The sequence below is a fragment of the Notothenia rossii genome (assembly GCF_949606895.1).
Source record: "Notothenia rossii genome assembly, chromosome: 5".
Lineage (NCBI taxonomy): Eukaryota > Metazoa > Chordata > Actinopteri > Perciformes > Nototheniidae > Notothenia > Notothenia rossii.
Window position 1 is genome coordinate 28,429,027 of NC_136903.1, and position 15,281 is coordinate 28,444,307.

At 40.9% G+C, this 15,281-nt stretch overlaps 1 protein-coding gene across 5 annotated transcripts in view; it reads left to right on the plus strand.

The window, feature by feature from the left end:
• cbfb (core-binding factor subunit beta) overlaps positions 1 to 6,125 on the plus strand; it is a 39,543-nt gene extending 33,418 nt beyond the window's left edge. The window contains exon 5 of one of the 5 annotated variants that reach the window (XM_079683282.1): positions 5,493 to 6,125. In XM_079683282.1, the coding sequence (XP_079539408.1) occupies positions 5,493 to 5,564 (72 nt within the window). In that variant the 3' untranslated portion in view covers positions 5,565 to 6,125. The remainder of the gene's footprint in view (positions 1 to 5,492) is intronic. The other 4 variants (XM_079683281.1, XM_079683278.1, XM_079683279.1 and 1 more) reach the window with 4 other exon arrangements.
• The last annotated feature ends 9,156 nt before the right edge of the window (positions 6,126 to 15,281 follow it).

The window sequence follows — 15,281 nt, forward strand, 5'->3', positions numbered from 1 at the left end:
CTTGGCGCGGGGGCACTCTCTCCCAGATGGAAGGAGCGATCAGCGGTCACCCAGTGATAGGCCAGCGTTTGTGGGCATGGCCCCTGAACGGGAAGACTTATAGGTGCTTGGCCTCTCTCAAGATGCTGTACGTGTTGTTTGACAGGAATTTGGCTTATATCACAGTCAAAACATATGCTGCTGCCATTTCATCTTGCCACGTACGTTTCGTTGTCAGCACGGTGTTGTCACCCTCTGACAAAACGCTTTCTACGAGGAGTACAGAGACTCAGACCTGTGTCATGCGCTTTAGCCCCAAAGCCAAATGGGATTTGGCTTTGGTGTTACGCACGCTGAGTAAAGCCCCATTTGAACCTTTCGATCAGGTTCCCAGCCAAAGTAGCTCTGCTCTTGGCTCTGACATCAGTTAAAAGGGTGAGTGACCGGTCTGCTTTCTCTCTGTGGCTCCGTCATGTCTCCGGATCCAAGGAGATGGCAGCTCAGCTGTTTTGCGCCCTAACCTGGCTTTTATGACAAAGGTTATCACAAGCTCCTTTAGATCGAGAGTGATACATTTGGATGGCTACTTTCTTCCTCCTCACACATCAGAGGAAGAAGCCACATCTCCTCTGCCCGTGAGCGCGCTGTCCTGCTATATTGCACGTACGGCTGGTTTGCGCCATTCCCAGCGCCTGTTTGTGCATTACAGAGAGTGCTCAATAGGGCAGCACTGTCACACTGGCTGTGTGAGGCAGTGTCACAGGCGTATTTCCCTCTGGGTTGGATCCCCCGGAGAACATCAGAACGCACTCCACCAGAGATATTTTCATCCTCTACGGCTTTGCACAGAGGAATTACACTGGAAGACATTTGCACTGCTGCATCTTGTTCTTAGTAATTCTATCGCTCGAAGTGGAGTCGAAAGAGATGAGTTTTCAGTCTGCGCCAGAAGATGTGCAAGCTATCTGCTGTCCTGATTTCAATGGGGAGCTCATTCCACCATTTTGGAGCCAGGATATTAAACCGACGTGTTTTTGCTGATGGGAACTTGGGTCCCCCTTGCAGTGCGGGTGCAGCGAGCCGTTAGGCCGATGCAGAGCGGAGTGCACGTGCTGGGGTGTACAGTTTAACCATGTCCTGGATGTAGGAAGGGCCGGATCCATTCGCAGCATGGTACGCAAGTACCATTGTCTTGAAGTGGTTTCTAGCAGTTACTGGAAGCCAGTGAAGGGAGCGAAGGAGCAGCGTGGTGTGGGAACATTTTGGAAGGTTGAAGACCAGACGAGCCGCTGCATTCTGGATGATCTGCAGAGGTCGGATGGCACATGCAGGTAGACCAGCCAGGAGGGAGTTGCAGTAGTCTAGGCGTGAGATAACGAGAGCCTGGGCCAGAACCTGCGTCGCTTTCTGGGTCAGGAGGGGACGTATCCTCCTGATGTTGTAAAGAGTGTATCTGCAGCAGTGGGTTGTAGCAGCGATGTTTGCAGTGAAGGACAGTTTGTTATCGAGGGTCACACCCAGATCCCTTGCAGTATGAGTCGGGGAAACAATAGAGGTGCCAATGTTGATTGTTAGGTCAAGAGTGGGACAATCTTTTCCCGGAAGGAAAAGCAGTCTTGTCAAGGTTGAGCTTGAGGTGGTGAACAGCCATCCACTGAGAGATGTCAACTAGACAAGCAGAGATGCGTGCGACGACCTGGGTCTCTGAGCGGGGAAAGGACAGAATTAAATGGGTGTCGTCAGCGTAGCAATGGTAGGAAAAACCATGCGGGCTAGTGACAGATCCGAGCGAGTTTGTGTACAGGGAGAAGAGGAGGGGACCAAGAACAGAGCCCCGAGGGACCCCTGTAGTTATTTGAGAAGGGTCGGACTCGGACCCTCTCCAAGTTACCCTGTAGTTACTGTCTTTGAGGTATGAGGTGAGAAGGGAAAGTGCAGAGCCTGAAACTCCTTTCTTGGAGTTCTTGGAGAGTGCGAAGGAGGATCTGATGGTTCACCGTGTCGAATGTACTCTGTACTGAGTGTGTCAGATAGAGTGATGTCGGGGACTCAGCTGAGCGCCCTCTCTCCTGCCTCTCGGCACGCAGAGAGCTGCCCTTTCCCCCCCCTTTTACCGTTTTAACAAAGTGTGACATTCGTCAACGCAGTGGGATTACCCAATAGCGATAGCCTTAGAGGGCTGCGCCTATACTCATAGAATCTGGGTTACAGTACGTAACCCCAGTTTTATTTTGTGGTTTGTGTTCCAGCTGTCAATCAGCTGTGTGCAGCGTCCCCACTGCACCCTGTGTGTCTCAACCCCCCAGCAGCAACTCTATCCACCAGTTAAATGAAATAAAACAAATGTGTTGTGTTATATCAGCTGTACAATTTACCAAATATATGGTGTTCTTAGAATCAATACCTTCTGTATTTTATGAGCGACTTATCAAGTCTTGGCAAACGGCACAAAAGACGATTAAACATGATGGTATATACACTGAACAAAAATATAAATGCAACACTTTTGTTTTTGCTCCCATTTTTCATGAGATGAACTCAAAGATCTAAACATTTTCTATATACACAAAATAACAATTTCTCTCAAATATTGTTCACAAATCTGAAAAGATCTGTGATAGTGAGCACTTCTCCTTTGCCGAGATAATCCATCCCACCTCACAGGTGTGGCATATCAAGATGCTGATTGCAAAAACAAAAGTGTTGCATTTATATTTTTGTTCAGTGTAAAACCATGCTCGTATCTATACAACCTATAGAAATTCAAAACGGCCTAAGTTTAGACGTAATTCTGTTCTTTTGCTTACCGCATCATTTATGAGAATACATTTCATAACATTAGCGCAACATATTCGAGGTGGTTTTCAATAACATATCCGTTTTTTTAAATTTCTCCAATTTATGTTTTTGTGTGCACTGAGGAGTCTCAAACAGGCGTTTGTTTAATCATTTTAAGATTGGCTTTAATCATTTTTGGCAAATTAATTCTTCATATATAATATGACACATGAGAGGTAACATTATATTTATGGTATTATTTTCACATAATTATCTCCATTCTTCCTGCCAACGGTGTCGCAGTTTCTCATCTCTTCCGTTTTTGTGCGTACGCATGGGTCAGAGTGTCCGTGGAGGTCGGACCGCACATTTTACCGTCATGTTTGTTTTTTATAAATCGCAAAGATTGCTTAGAAACTGGAGTATGCCATCTTTTGAGTGTACTCCACGTTTATAAATGAGGCCCCTGCTCCCAGTAATATTGTGTTAATAACAAAAGAAACAGATTTGACAGGAAATAAATGATGATTATAAACCCTTTTTCACTTCTAAAGGGCAGGAAATAAATAGGAACCAGTGATTGATACCAGATGACAATTTAAAAAACATACAACAAAAATGTATTTAATTTAAAATGTCTTTAGAAGCAGTTCTGATAGAGCAACCAAAATCCTCACTAGAGGAGACAGACATAAAGTGGAGTCAGTCTGGCTGTGAGGAATCAAAATGGTAGTATGACATACTGTATGTGTTTGTGTGCATGTGACTGTGTGTATGTTGCTATTATGGTGAGTCATTGAGATGACATAAACTACATTCCAGTTGAAATAAGCAACCCCTTTACTATCTATGTCTGCATTTCTGTCTGCTCTCCGACTCCCCTCTCCCCACTCGTTATCACGCGTCCCACCAACTCCCCATTACTCAACCTCCCAATTCTGCTCAGCTATCACTTAAGTGTAAACATATAACCATAAATGTTTATTTTTTGTACAGCAGTAGCAGGTCATGCCATGGGCTCACAGACACTCACTCATGAAATATATTTAAAAGTCTTGTCATACAGCCGGCTTACAATGATGACCTAATAATCAATTTGGTGTTGGTGTGTTTATGTCTGACTGTCCGTCTGCCTGTCTGTCTGCAAGCTATCTTGACTAATATATCAACGTCAGTAAAGTGTATAAACAGCAGCGTCGAGCCTTGTCTAAAATAGTACTCTGGCTACCTCTAGTGAATGTTTTTGGAACTGCAAACATTTTTCAGTTGACATCACATCAGCCTGTAGTTGTAGATTAAGTATAGATGTTTTCACATTTGAGAACGTGTTGGTTACCGACTAGCTGAAGTGGTGTTGTATGAGTTACTTATCCATAGTCAGTGTTTTACTTACAACAGATTGTTGGAGAATCAGACAGGAATATCATAATGAAAACCATACTGCTGTGAAAGGGGGCAGCAACCAAATATATTTAAATGTAGAATTGTGTTATAACTTTCAGATGGAGAACTGAATCTGTAATCTATACTCTCTTCAACGACCAGTTTCCATTAATAATAATAATAACAATAATAATAATAATAATACATTACATTTATAAAGCGCTTTTCCTGGTCATTTTACCTACCAGAACATGGGAGTTGCTGGTATACCGCTGTCTTGAACAGTTAGTTTATGTGACTTTGGTGAATCCAAATTAACCCCTTAAAACACCAAAATGATGTATAATAATAATAATAATAATAATAGATTTAATTTGTTAGCGCTTTTACAGGTGCTCAAAGACGCTTTACAGATAATAGTGAAGAGAAACGTAAAGAGAAGAAAGGAACAACTAATAAATATATAGTTAAAGTTAAAGTCAAATAATACAAAAACATAATAATAACACAAAGAAACAGATTAAAGGAAATGGAACACCAGCAACTACCATTTGCTGCAGGTGAAAATTACTGTTTTGGGCTGTCTAAAGTCTTAATATTACGTACTCCAAAACTGATATTCATTTTTATAGCTAGGTTTTTGTTTTAGGTATCTCAAACTCATTGCTGCTGCATCCGTCCACAAAAATCATGTTTTTTTCAAATAGGTGGCGGGCCAACCGATATCTACTGTATGTAAAACTGTGACAATGGATAAGTGCATAATACAACCCCCTTTTAAAAAACACATACTGTAGGGCTAAAAACTTACCGTAGAGTAGGTGCCCTTGAGGAAGGCACAGGACCTCCCCCTTCCCCCCTCACTCCCATTGCTCCCCGGGCGCTGTACAATAGCTGCCCACTGCTCCTAGTGCTAGACTCCTGGTACTAGGATGGGTTAAATGGAGAGAACAAATTTCACTGTGTGTGCTGTGTTCTCTGCATGTGTGACCATTAAAGGGGGTTTCATCCCTCCCAATTCTATTCTTCTATTCTATTGTAACCAAATATAAGACATTTCTCAAGTGTTAACAAACTTTACTGCTCCCATAATTAATTAATTAATATCCGGGGTGCAAAAAGTTAATACTTCACAACACAGTTTAATATTGTTGTAATCAGTTAGAACTTTATGATGCATACTGTTTTGAGATTAATGTTCAAGTTAAGAGTTACCAGTTTGACTTTACACCTGTTTGTCCTTGAAAAATGTACTCAATCAATCTCTTTCCCTCTATACCCTTTCTTGTGTCTTGCTCCATCACTCTTTCTTTCTTCCCCTCTTTCATCCTTCCATCCCTCTCTCTCCCCAGTCCAGACGACAGCAGGACCCCAGCCCTGGCTCCAACATGGCCAACGCTGACGTTGAACACAAGATGCGCTGAGGCGGAAGAGAAGGAGGAAGTACTGAAGGAACAGAAGAAAAACCAGGGCTGGCTGTCCATTCACTTTCAATATAATCAACTGTAAAAAAAAAAAGGTCATCTGAAATTGCAATTTTGACCAATGTTTTCAACATGTGTTCTTTGTTTCCTTATTATTCTGGTCTGATTTTTCTTTCCACACTCAAAACATTGTTCTTACCTTTTTACATTTAGAAGAAACACAACTTCCTTAATTGATTCAATTGAAAGTGAACCAAACTCCACAATTAAGGATTCACAGGAATAAGTACGCAACAGACATGGGCAAAAAGTAGTTGTATATATTTAAATACAAAGGAAGGATGAGAGGTTGAATTAGCATTATATTAGCATCATATTGCAAATATGACACATCCGAGGTTGAAGTTGCTTCTTGAGTCAAATGAGTATCTATATAAAGTATAGATCAAATCACTCAGACTTCTATTTTTTTTTTCCAGGTCTTACATGATTTGATGGAAAGATCTAAGTACCAAAAGATACATGTTCTATCAATAGAATTGTGAAAATAATGGAAGGGGGGGGGGGGGGGGGGTAACAGAGGCCAGTAGTGAGGGTAGGCAAAGGAAAGAGAAGAGTAGAAAAAATTGAATTGAAAATAATGCGTCAAAAGTAAGGTGTTGAAAAAGAAAAGCACTGTGACTGCGTTGTTCATTGTTTTTGCAACGCCTCACATTTGGGAACATAACTTTTTTAACCATAATTATGCATAGTTAAAAAAAACTGCTGTTTTCTTAGACCAAAGTTCACTTTGCTGGTAAGGGAGGGAGGGAATGGAGAAAGGTACAGGATACAATAACAGAAAACTGGGTTGCATTTAAAAAGTAGGCAGTTGGGAGGAGAGCACCCAGAGAGAACTATGCTGTTTTGTGTAGTTTGAAGTGTTTGATGTACTATAATATTCAGTTTCTCTTTAAAACATCAACCATGGTGGGAGGCCCATGACTATAGAATCCCCGGTTAAGTAGCAACACGTTTCACGGCCAATTTGCACTATGTGATACAATCAGACCTGTTCTCAACATGGGTTTTTCTTTATAGGCAAAAACCAAACATAGGCCAATGTTGTCTATTGTTACCTATGCAGCCCTTTTATTGTGAGAACACTCTCTTTGAAAGCGCTTTGATAAGGAATAACTGGAATTTTTAAAGGCTACATCATAGTGATGCAAGATTTGGGTGTGCCCAACCAGTAGCATGCTCCACAAAGTATAAAAGAATTTGTTTTTTTACCAGGATGTGTCACCAGGTGGAGTTGTGATCTGGGGTTGACTATCAGGCAAAAATGAAACACATCCTTTTGCATGAAGGCTTTTTCTTGACATTGACATGCTACTTTTTAAATGGGTATATTCAAAGGCTTAAGCTTACAACTTCTTAAAAATACACACCATAAAAATCAGTAGCATGTGTTGCAAGTCACTTTTATAGAAGTAAGGTACCTATCCAACTTAAAATCCGTCTATTGATCAACCAATCACCCAGATATTCCTCATCATTAAAGGACTGTACAAGCCTAAATACAGTCTTAAATACTATTCCCTGTCGTGTTACAGTACAAGTGTAACAAAATGATATGTTGTTTTATTGTTTTGTTTGAGTGAAAGTCATGATGTTTGCTTTTGATATTACTTCTCACATCCGTATACGTATTAATTGTTGTTCATCTTTCAGCTTTGTTATGAAATAGTAGTAGCAATGGTAGGCTATTTTATGTAATATTGAGTCGCGTTTCTAGAGATTTGGGAGTTTTAAGGACTTTTGTTACTTTCGCTTTTCACTGTTCTATGTGTTTTTTATATGTATTTTATTTGTATTGTTAATTTTTTAAAGGAAATCCACTTACTGGGTTAAATACGGTGAATGTGGATTGACTCAAGCCCTTTTATTTTTATATTGTGCAACTAGAAGCTGATTTCATTTTACATTGTGTTGTCCATTTACTGCACTCAACGGTTTTATTCTTACTATTTTACCCAAGACAACTTTTTTTTTTTTTCTGCTTTTTTCCTTTTCTCAGCCTGACGTATTAAGAATATTAATTAGGTAACAGGTTACAGTATCTTTTTCCAACGATAGTGTGTTTGTAACATTTGACAATAAGTTTTACAATAGCCATGCTATTGTAGTTGAAATAAAACAGTTATTTGAAAGCTCAAACAACATGAAGAACTACTTTTCACAGAGCTCTAGATGCAATGGAACTGAAACAACGGTTTAAGCTGCATTTGTAGCACAATTGTGAAGTTTCCTACAGCCCCATTAACAGAAATTCACCAGGAGAAATCATCAAGCTCAGAGTACAACCAAAAAATGCAGGAGTTTCATACTGAAATTGCATTGGAAGTATTTCAATAACCTGAGGTTAAATTATTAACTTTCTGATTGGCAGCCATAGTTAACTTTTTTGCACATAGATTTGGGAGAATAGGAAGAAAAAGTTAATTTTCTCCTCTGATTGTTCTTAGCAAGGGAGTCTTGTGGAAAACATACCTCTGTCTGAATCCATAGGTTGGAAAGGTGCATTTTGTGAATTGGCTCAGTTTGATATTGTTATGTCATATGTGTCGTTTGTGTTTAAGATCCCCAGCAGTATGAAGTTAAAGTATCCTTGAATCAGACAGAGCATTGGGTATGTACATTGAGATTTAGCTGGACAGTCCAGACAGTACATGGGATGGACTCTGCAAGTTTTAAGTTTATTATATGTTGTGTTTGAACTATAGCTTGACATTGACCACTGGGCCTACATTTTAAAAATAAAACCACCTGTGGGTGGTCTCATCAAATCTACCATGTCTGTAATTCAACCATCTTTATTGATTGAAACAGCGTGTTTTTCTTAAGAGACATTATTGAGGAAGTGATTATAAAAGAGGGATATGTTATGTGTACATATATCCTATATATATAGGTGGTAGAAGGTGACCCCAGTGGAACATCATGTGCTTACCATTACCCACCCAATGTATTATTGAATCAATATTTAAGTACCCACCTCAGTTAATACCACATCCCTCTGTTTTCCTACTGCAGGCATTAAGGCAAAAAAAAAAAAAGACACATTTTTTTTTGCCTTTATTTTTTCCTTCTACTCCGGCCGTTTTGGTTTATGTTATTTATTCATTGTTTTTTTCTTAGAGATCCTAGAAGAACTCTGTGATAACTAGCACTTGCACAAACTCCCCTAGTTTCTTGTTCTTGTGGTCCTACAGTTTTACGGTTGAGCTTGTCCTTTTCTGTAATATAACATTCATTACAAAATGTTGGATTTGTTTCATAATAAACATGTATGAATTCTTGCATTTGTTGTTTCTTCTTTAATATTAGCGTAACCTTTGCTAGCAGAAACATATAAGTATTGTAATGCTATCAAAACCCTCAAGATTTTCGCAGATCGCTCTTTAGTCAGGAAGGAGGCTTTCAGTCAAGACTCAGGTGGCTCTTAAAAGAGCCTTTGTGTTTCGATGGGCTGGCCTCGGATCAGTTTAAGCCCTCTCCGCGGATGCGGCGGGCCAGCTGGATGTCCTTGGGCATAGATTGCCTACTCTCAAAGTCATGTATTATAATCATATAATACATCAACCGTGCTTTACCTGAACCTCATCATGAGAGGACGGCAGGATTGTAATTTCCCGTGTTCAGTGAATGCAACAGAGGCAAGGCACCAGACCAACCAGAGAGTTGAATGGAAATAAACATCTGTCTTATTGGCTGACAGGTACCTATCCTGTGAGCTGTGACAATGTTTAAACTGTCAGTCGGACTCAGAGTTTTTGAAGATGGACATAAGAACATTTGTTCTTAAAAAAGACGACAATTCTCAAGTGGTGGCTCCAGGGGCGTCGCCTGGACCCGAAAACATTCGGGGCTTAGCCCACAGTGGCGGCGGCTGCAGCGCTACAGTGGAATTTTCTACTGCAACACTCCCCACACGCACACACAGTACACCCGCGACTGTTACAATGAAGGCTCGATAATCAGCTCACGGCATATAGGCAGGGGTAAAGTGCTATTTTTTACGAGTGGGGGGTGGACCTCACCTCCTCCAGGGTGGGTCCTGGGGGATGTTCCCCCGGGAAGATTTTTTTAAAATATTGAAGATAAAAGCATCAATCTGGTGCACTTTGAGAGCAACATTAAGAGATCTATAGATACATCTCTCAACACCCATATGAAACAGAACTGTAAATAGATTTTCTTTTTCTTTATGGATATTTTACAAATCACTCCCCTTTCAAACTGTATTCTTGTTTTACTGCCATATACTGGAGACTATAATGATCATATGAAGGTTTGCCGCGGAAATAATCTTTTCAATAATTTGTGACCAAACCGTTTGAGACCCACTGAGATAACGGCGCATTCACACCAGCCTTATATAGTCCGGTTGAATCTAACCCTGGTGCGTTTAGCCGCTTGGTGCGGTTCATTTGGGTCGGTGTGAACGCAGTCCGAGACCTCTGAAGTTAACTAAACAACCGGACTCTGGTCCGCTAAAATAGGTGGTCTCGAAACGCTTGCTTGCGAACTCTGGAGCGGTTCATCGCTGGTGTGAACGCAGTCCGAACCAAAACATAGGAATCGTAGTATTTACAAGAATGCGGATGTCTTCAAAAATCTTTAGCGAAAGAGTCTTTCAAGACATCCGCGGTGTTAATTTAAAGAGTGAAGCAGAATTAAGTGTTGAACAGTGTCGTGTAAAGTACAAATGTTTCGTCTGTGAAACGCCCCTCCTTACTGCAGAACGTCTCTCATTTTGTTATGTTTTTTAACGGACGTTGTCTGATTATATAATCATATGCGCGGGCCGCTAGTGTCTGTTGATATCCAGATTGACAGCAGCATGAGAATAACCTGCCGAAAGTGCCGGTGCTCCATGGCGGAGGCTCCGGTAGAAATTGCCGCAATTTGCGTCTTTACCCCCTCAATGTCTCATCAATTGTTGAACAGCATTTCCGTGCACATGACTTGTGTTTAAAGTTTATAGTCCGTTTGAGTTTTGCCCATGTGAACGCAAACCGAACCTTCTGAAAAATGAAACAATGTAACTAACAAACTGTCGTCTGGTGTGCACCAGAGAAGCGGACTGTGTGAATGCAAGACTAAAGTGAACGATCTAAACATAGTCCTTTAGCTCAGGGGTCCCTAACCCCCGGTCCGGTGTTACTGTCTGCCGGGCCGCGAAATAGCTGTGAGTTTATCTTAATATTTGCAGAATCATAAATATATAAAAATATTTTATCAAAAACAATTCAATAATTTTTTTTAAATTTATTTTATTTTATACCAGCCATATCATTTCATCCAAAACATACAAAATAAAACAAAATTGGTTAGCATAAGGTCTCAGCCTCTCGTGCGCAGAGAAAGTTACAGGTGGTGCCCCAATAGGAAGTGGAGCACACAGGAGACAACCGTTTAATCGCAGACTGTTATGTTTGTGGGGGAATGGCAGTGCATACATTATTTGAGATATATTTCGAACTCGGACTTCATTTTAAGGACATTGCGGCCAGGGGTGTAGAGCTATTTTTTTTATTTGTAAAGCCTCCTTCACTTCATGAAATGGCTGCAGCATCAGGAGGCAGCCTCTGAGAAGTGCAGCACCAGCGCGTACACACCGCCTTCACTGTGTTCCCCACAGCAGGCTGCTACGTTTCAACCACACACACATCGAACGGCCCGATTATTCCCCCTATTACTCGTTGTATGAAGGAAATGTCCGGTTACAAAGGCGCATGATGTGTGTGTGTGTGTGTGTGTGTGTGTGTGTGTGTGTGTGTGTGTGTGTGTGTGTGTGTGTGTGTGTGTGTGTGTGTGTGTGTGTGTGTGTGTGTGTGTGTGTGTGTGTGTGTGTGTGTGTGTGTGTGTGTGTGTGTGTGTGTGTGTGTGTGTGTGTGTGTGTGTGTGTGTGTGTGTGTGTGTGTATGTGCTCTGCTCAGCTCCGCTGTGTGTGTGTATGTTCGGTGTGTTTGTGTGTGTCCAACAACGGCATTTGTTTTCAAATTACCATGAACAGTAATTTACACACATAACCCCATAGGTATTCGGGTGTTCCCAAAAGAAGTTAGTTTAATCTTAATCTCGATGTAGTGCTAAATGCTGTCGGAGTGCACGGGAACGAACGTCCCGGTATGACGTTATTATTGCTGGCAAACAAGCCCAGGGGTCTCACTGACATTTATCAATATGTGTACAGTGGTCCTAATTTGTTTTAATTGTATCCTGGTTTTAAACTGTGTTGATGTATTTTGGATGCATATTGTTATCATTTGTTATCATTTGTTCAGGCTGTTACATACAATTAGCCACTGTTGCCACCTATATTAGGCTATATTATATTATATATTATATTAATATTTGTAAAGCGGTCCTAATTTGTTTTGTTTTAATTGTATCCTGGTTTTAAACGTTGTTAATATGTTTTGGATGAATATTGGTATTTGTTCAGGCTGTTAAATACAATTAGCCTCTGTTGCCACCTGCTGGTGAGTAAATATTCAAATCAGTTAAAACTGACAAACGGTCCATACATTTTTTTAAATGTATCTGCCGGTCCTTGGCACAATAAAGGTTGGGAACCCCTATTTAGCTCACCTGAGTCTCTCAGTCTGAGAGGAGAGGACCCTCCTCCAGCTTGTTGTGGAACAAACAGCTCCTTATGTCCGTTAGTGCAGCTAGCTAACCAGATGCTAACAACACGGTCCCTGCTGGCACCGGTCTCTCTCTCTCTCTCTCTCTCTCTCTCTCTCACAAAATGCGCTATTGCCACACACACACAGAGCCGAGCTTGAATGACACAAGCACACGTTTATTTCCATGCAACTCTCTGATTGGTCTGGTGTCAGGCCTCTGTTGCATTCACTGAACACGGGAAATTACAGTCCTACCGTCCTCTCTTGTGTCATGATGAATTTCACGTAAAGCACGGTATGTATTATATTATTGAGGGAGAATTGTCCGGGGCTACAGAAAAAACCTCGAATGCCCAGGCCAGGCGACGCCACTGCACTGGGTGGCTCACACAACAACCCCAGAGCCACCACTTGAGCCAGGAGCAGGGGCGGCGGGTACTTTGGGCTAGGGAAGGCTAAGCGTTCCCAAATAGCCTATGTGTGTCACTGCATCCTGGTAAAATAAAAATAAAATGTATAATGTTTGTGTCTTTGACATTAGTGCTGCTATGCAGCCACCTGTGCCCTGTACGAAGCCAGTTCAACATACCGAGGATATGTTTGAGTTATCTTAACTAACCCTAACAAACGCGCTCTCGCTAAGCGGTCCTACGACGCTGGTTATCAACTCGGTAAATCAAGCCAGGGTTTCTCTCTCCAGCTGAGAACGTATTCACGTGAAAGGGGCGGGGTTTGCTACATTTGACCAATCACAAACAGGGACAAGTGTACTGACAGCGCAGCGTCATACTTCATTAATGAAAAGTAAACTATTATTAGACAAATATGAACTTTAAACATCCATGACTTAAACATATAATCCAGGATACAAGCCACATAGTTGCACCTGCAAGGAGAATACAGAACAACTGGTTAAAAAATAAACTACCGAGTGTTTGAAAGCGTACAACAGTTTTATGATACTGCCCCATAGATCTAAGACACGAGGGGATCTGACTTTATTTGAGTTGAGTGTTTCGTCAACTTAGTGTGTTGCTTAAAATTATACGTCTGCATACAGTAGGCTATATGTGACAATGTGTTGCACGGCCAGATACGGCTCGAGAAGCTGACTCAGATAAGGAAATATTGTGATATTATATGATCGATGATCTTTGATTGATGATGTGATATCAGTGTGATATGAATGATAAGTGCGACACTTCGGCGTCTTCACTGCATACGGCAGTTTAAACTGTATTTCCTTTGTCCTGTAATATGACTTTAAACTCCGCACACTGAGCTCTGATCGGTCAGCAGGCGGTGCTTTCACCGAGTTGATCTCTTTTCTATAGACGCCAGAGGCGGGCAGCGTCAGGTAAAAAAAAGTTATTTAGCCTTAAGCCTTCCCAAACCTGAGCCCCACGCGCCACCTATGGTCAGTAAACTTCCAAGTTATGCGAACATGTAAGCAAAGCATAAATTACAGCTACGTTGACGTTACTTTGAAACGTGGGGGTAAGCTAAACCGTTAGCAAGTAGCTATAGCTAGCCAGATATATTAAATAAACACTTTGTCATACAATCTAAATGTTATGTTTTTAGCGTTACCTGGTGATTTCAAAGAAAGCTCTCTGGAAAATGTTGACTTACTGTTCGACATGAAGCTAGAAGCTACCTTAAAGTTACGACGCTGAAGTTGGCTTCCGATTCGGCAGTTAAGGGGAAAGTTAAGGGACATTTAATTTACAGCGTTTAGCGAACAATCCTCCGTGTTTGAGTCTCTTAAATCGCTGCATAGCCGATTTATTTGGACTGGATTATCCCAGAGACTCAAACGATTCTTTATAACACAGTTTTAGATTTGTGAAACCATAATTCTATTTTGTTAAAATCTAAAAAAGGTAGATTTCAGTGCTTTTTTCGCATCTTGACCACATCGGACCACGTCCTGATCTGAACCCACTATACCTAGACTCATCAAATCTGGACAGGATTATCATACATCATTTGTCAACACATATTTGTTTGAGACCCACTGAGATAGACTAAAATTAACTATCTAAACACTCAGAGAGCCCTTTACCTCACTGAGCCTCTCAGTATGACAGGAGAGCTCTCCTCCACCCTGGTTGTAACATTATATCCGTTAGCGCAGCTAGCACCAGATTCTAATAACAACAGCGCCGGTACCATAGACTGTATTTATAAGGCCGGTACCGGTTCGCCGTTAGCGGCCTGTCTCTCTCGCTCCCTCGCTCTCTCGCTCCCACGCTCGCACTTTGGCTGTGTGCCTGATAAACCAACATCCCCCACTTTCATCACTTACTATGTAAAAAATCGGCCCTGCCACTACAGTTGTCTCAAGATTTAGCAAAAATACACTTTTTATTGAACATACAGTAACACAAATACTACAAAATCCACATAACAAACAATCAAAAACGAAAAAGGGTCGCCACTTATTATTATTTTAATACAATTAAAAAATGAAATACATCTTTTTTTTTCTTTCGGGTACCTGGCTGGCGCCCCCTAGCAGCGGCGGAGCTATTTGTATATAGGGGAAACACTGGTCTAGGTATAGTGGTTTTATGTGGTCAAGATGTAAAAAAAGCAGCAAAATCTTCCTTTTTTGTATTTTCACAAATAGAATTAAGGTTTCACAAATCTAAAACTGTGTTATAAAGAATGTTAAACCTCTCTGGGATAATCCAGTCCAGATTTGATGAGTCTAGGTATAGTGGTTTTAGATCAGGACCTGGTTTTATGTGGTCAAGATGTAAAAACAGCAGCAAAACTTTCCTTTTTTGTATTTTCACAAATAGAATTAAGGTTTCACAAATCTCAAACTGTTTTATAAAGAATGTTGAGACCCTCTGGGATAATCCAGTCCAGATTTGATGAGTGTAAGTATAGTGGTTTTAGATCAGGACCTGGTCCAATGTGGTCTAGATGCAAAAAAAGCACTGAAATCTGCCTTTTTTGATTTTCACAAATAAAATTAAGGTTTCACAAATCTAAAACTGTGTTATAAAGAATGTTGAGACTCTCTGGGATA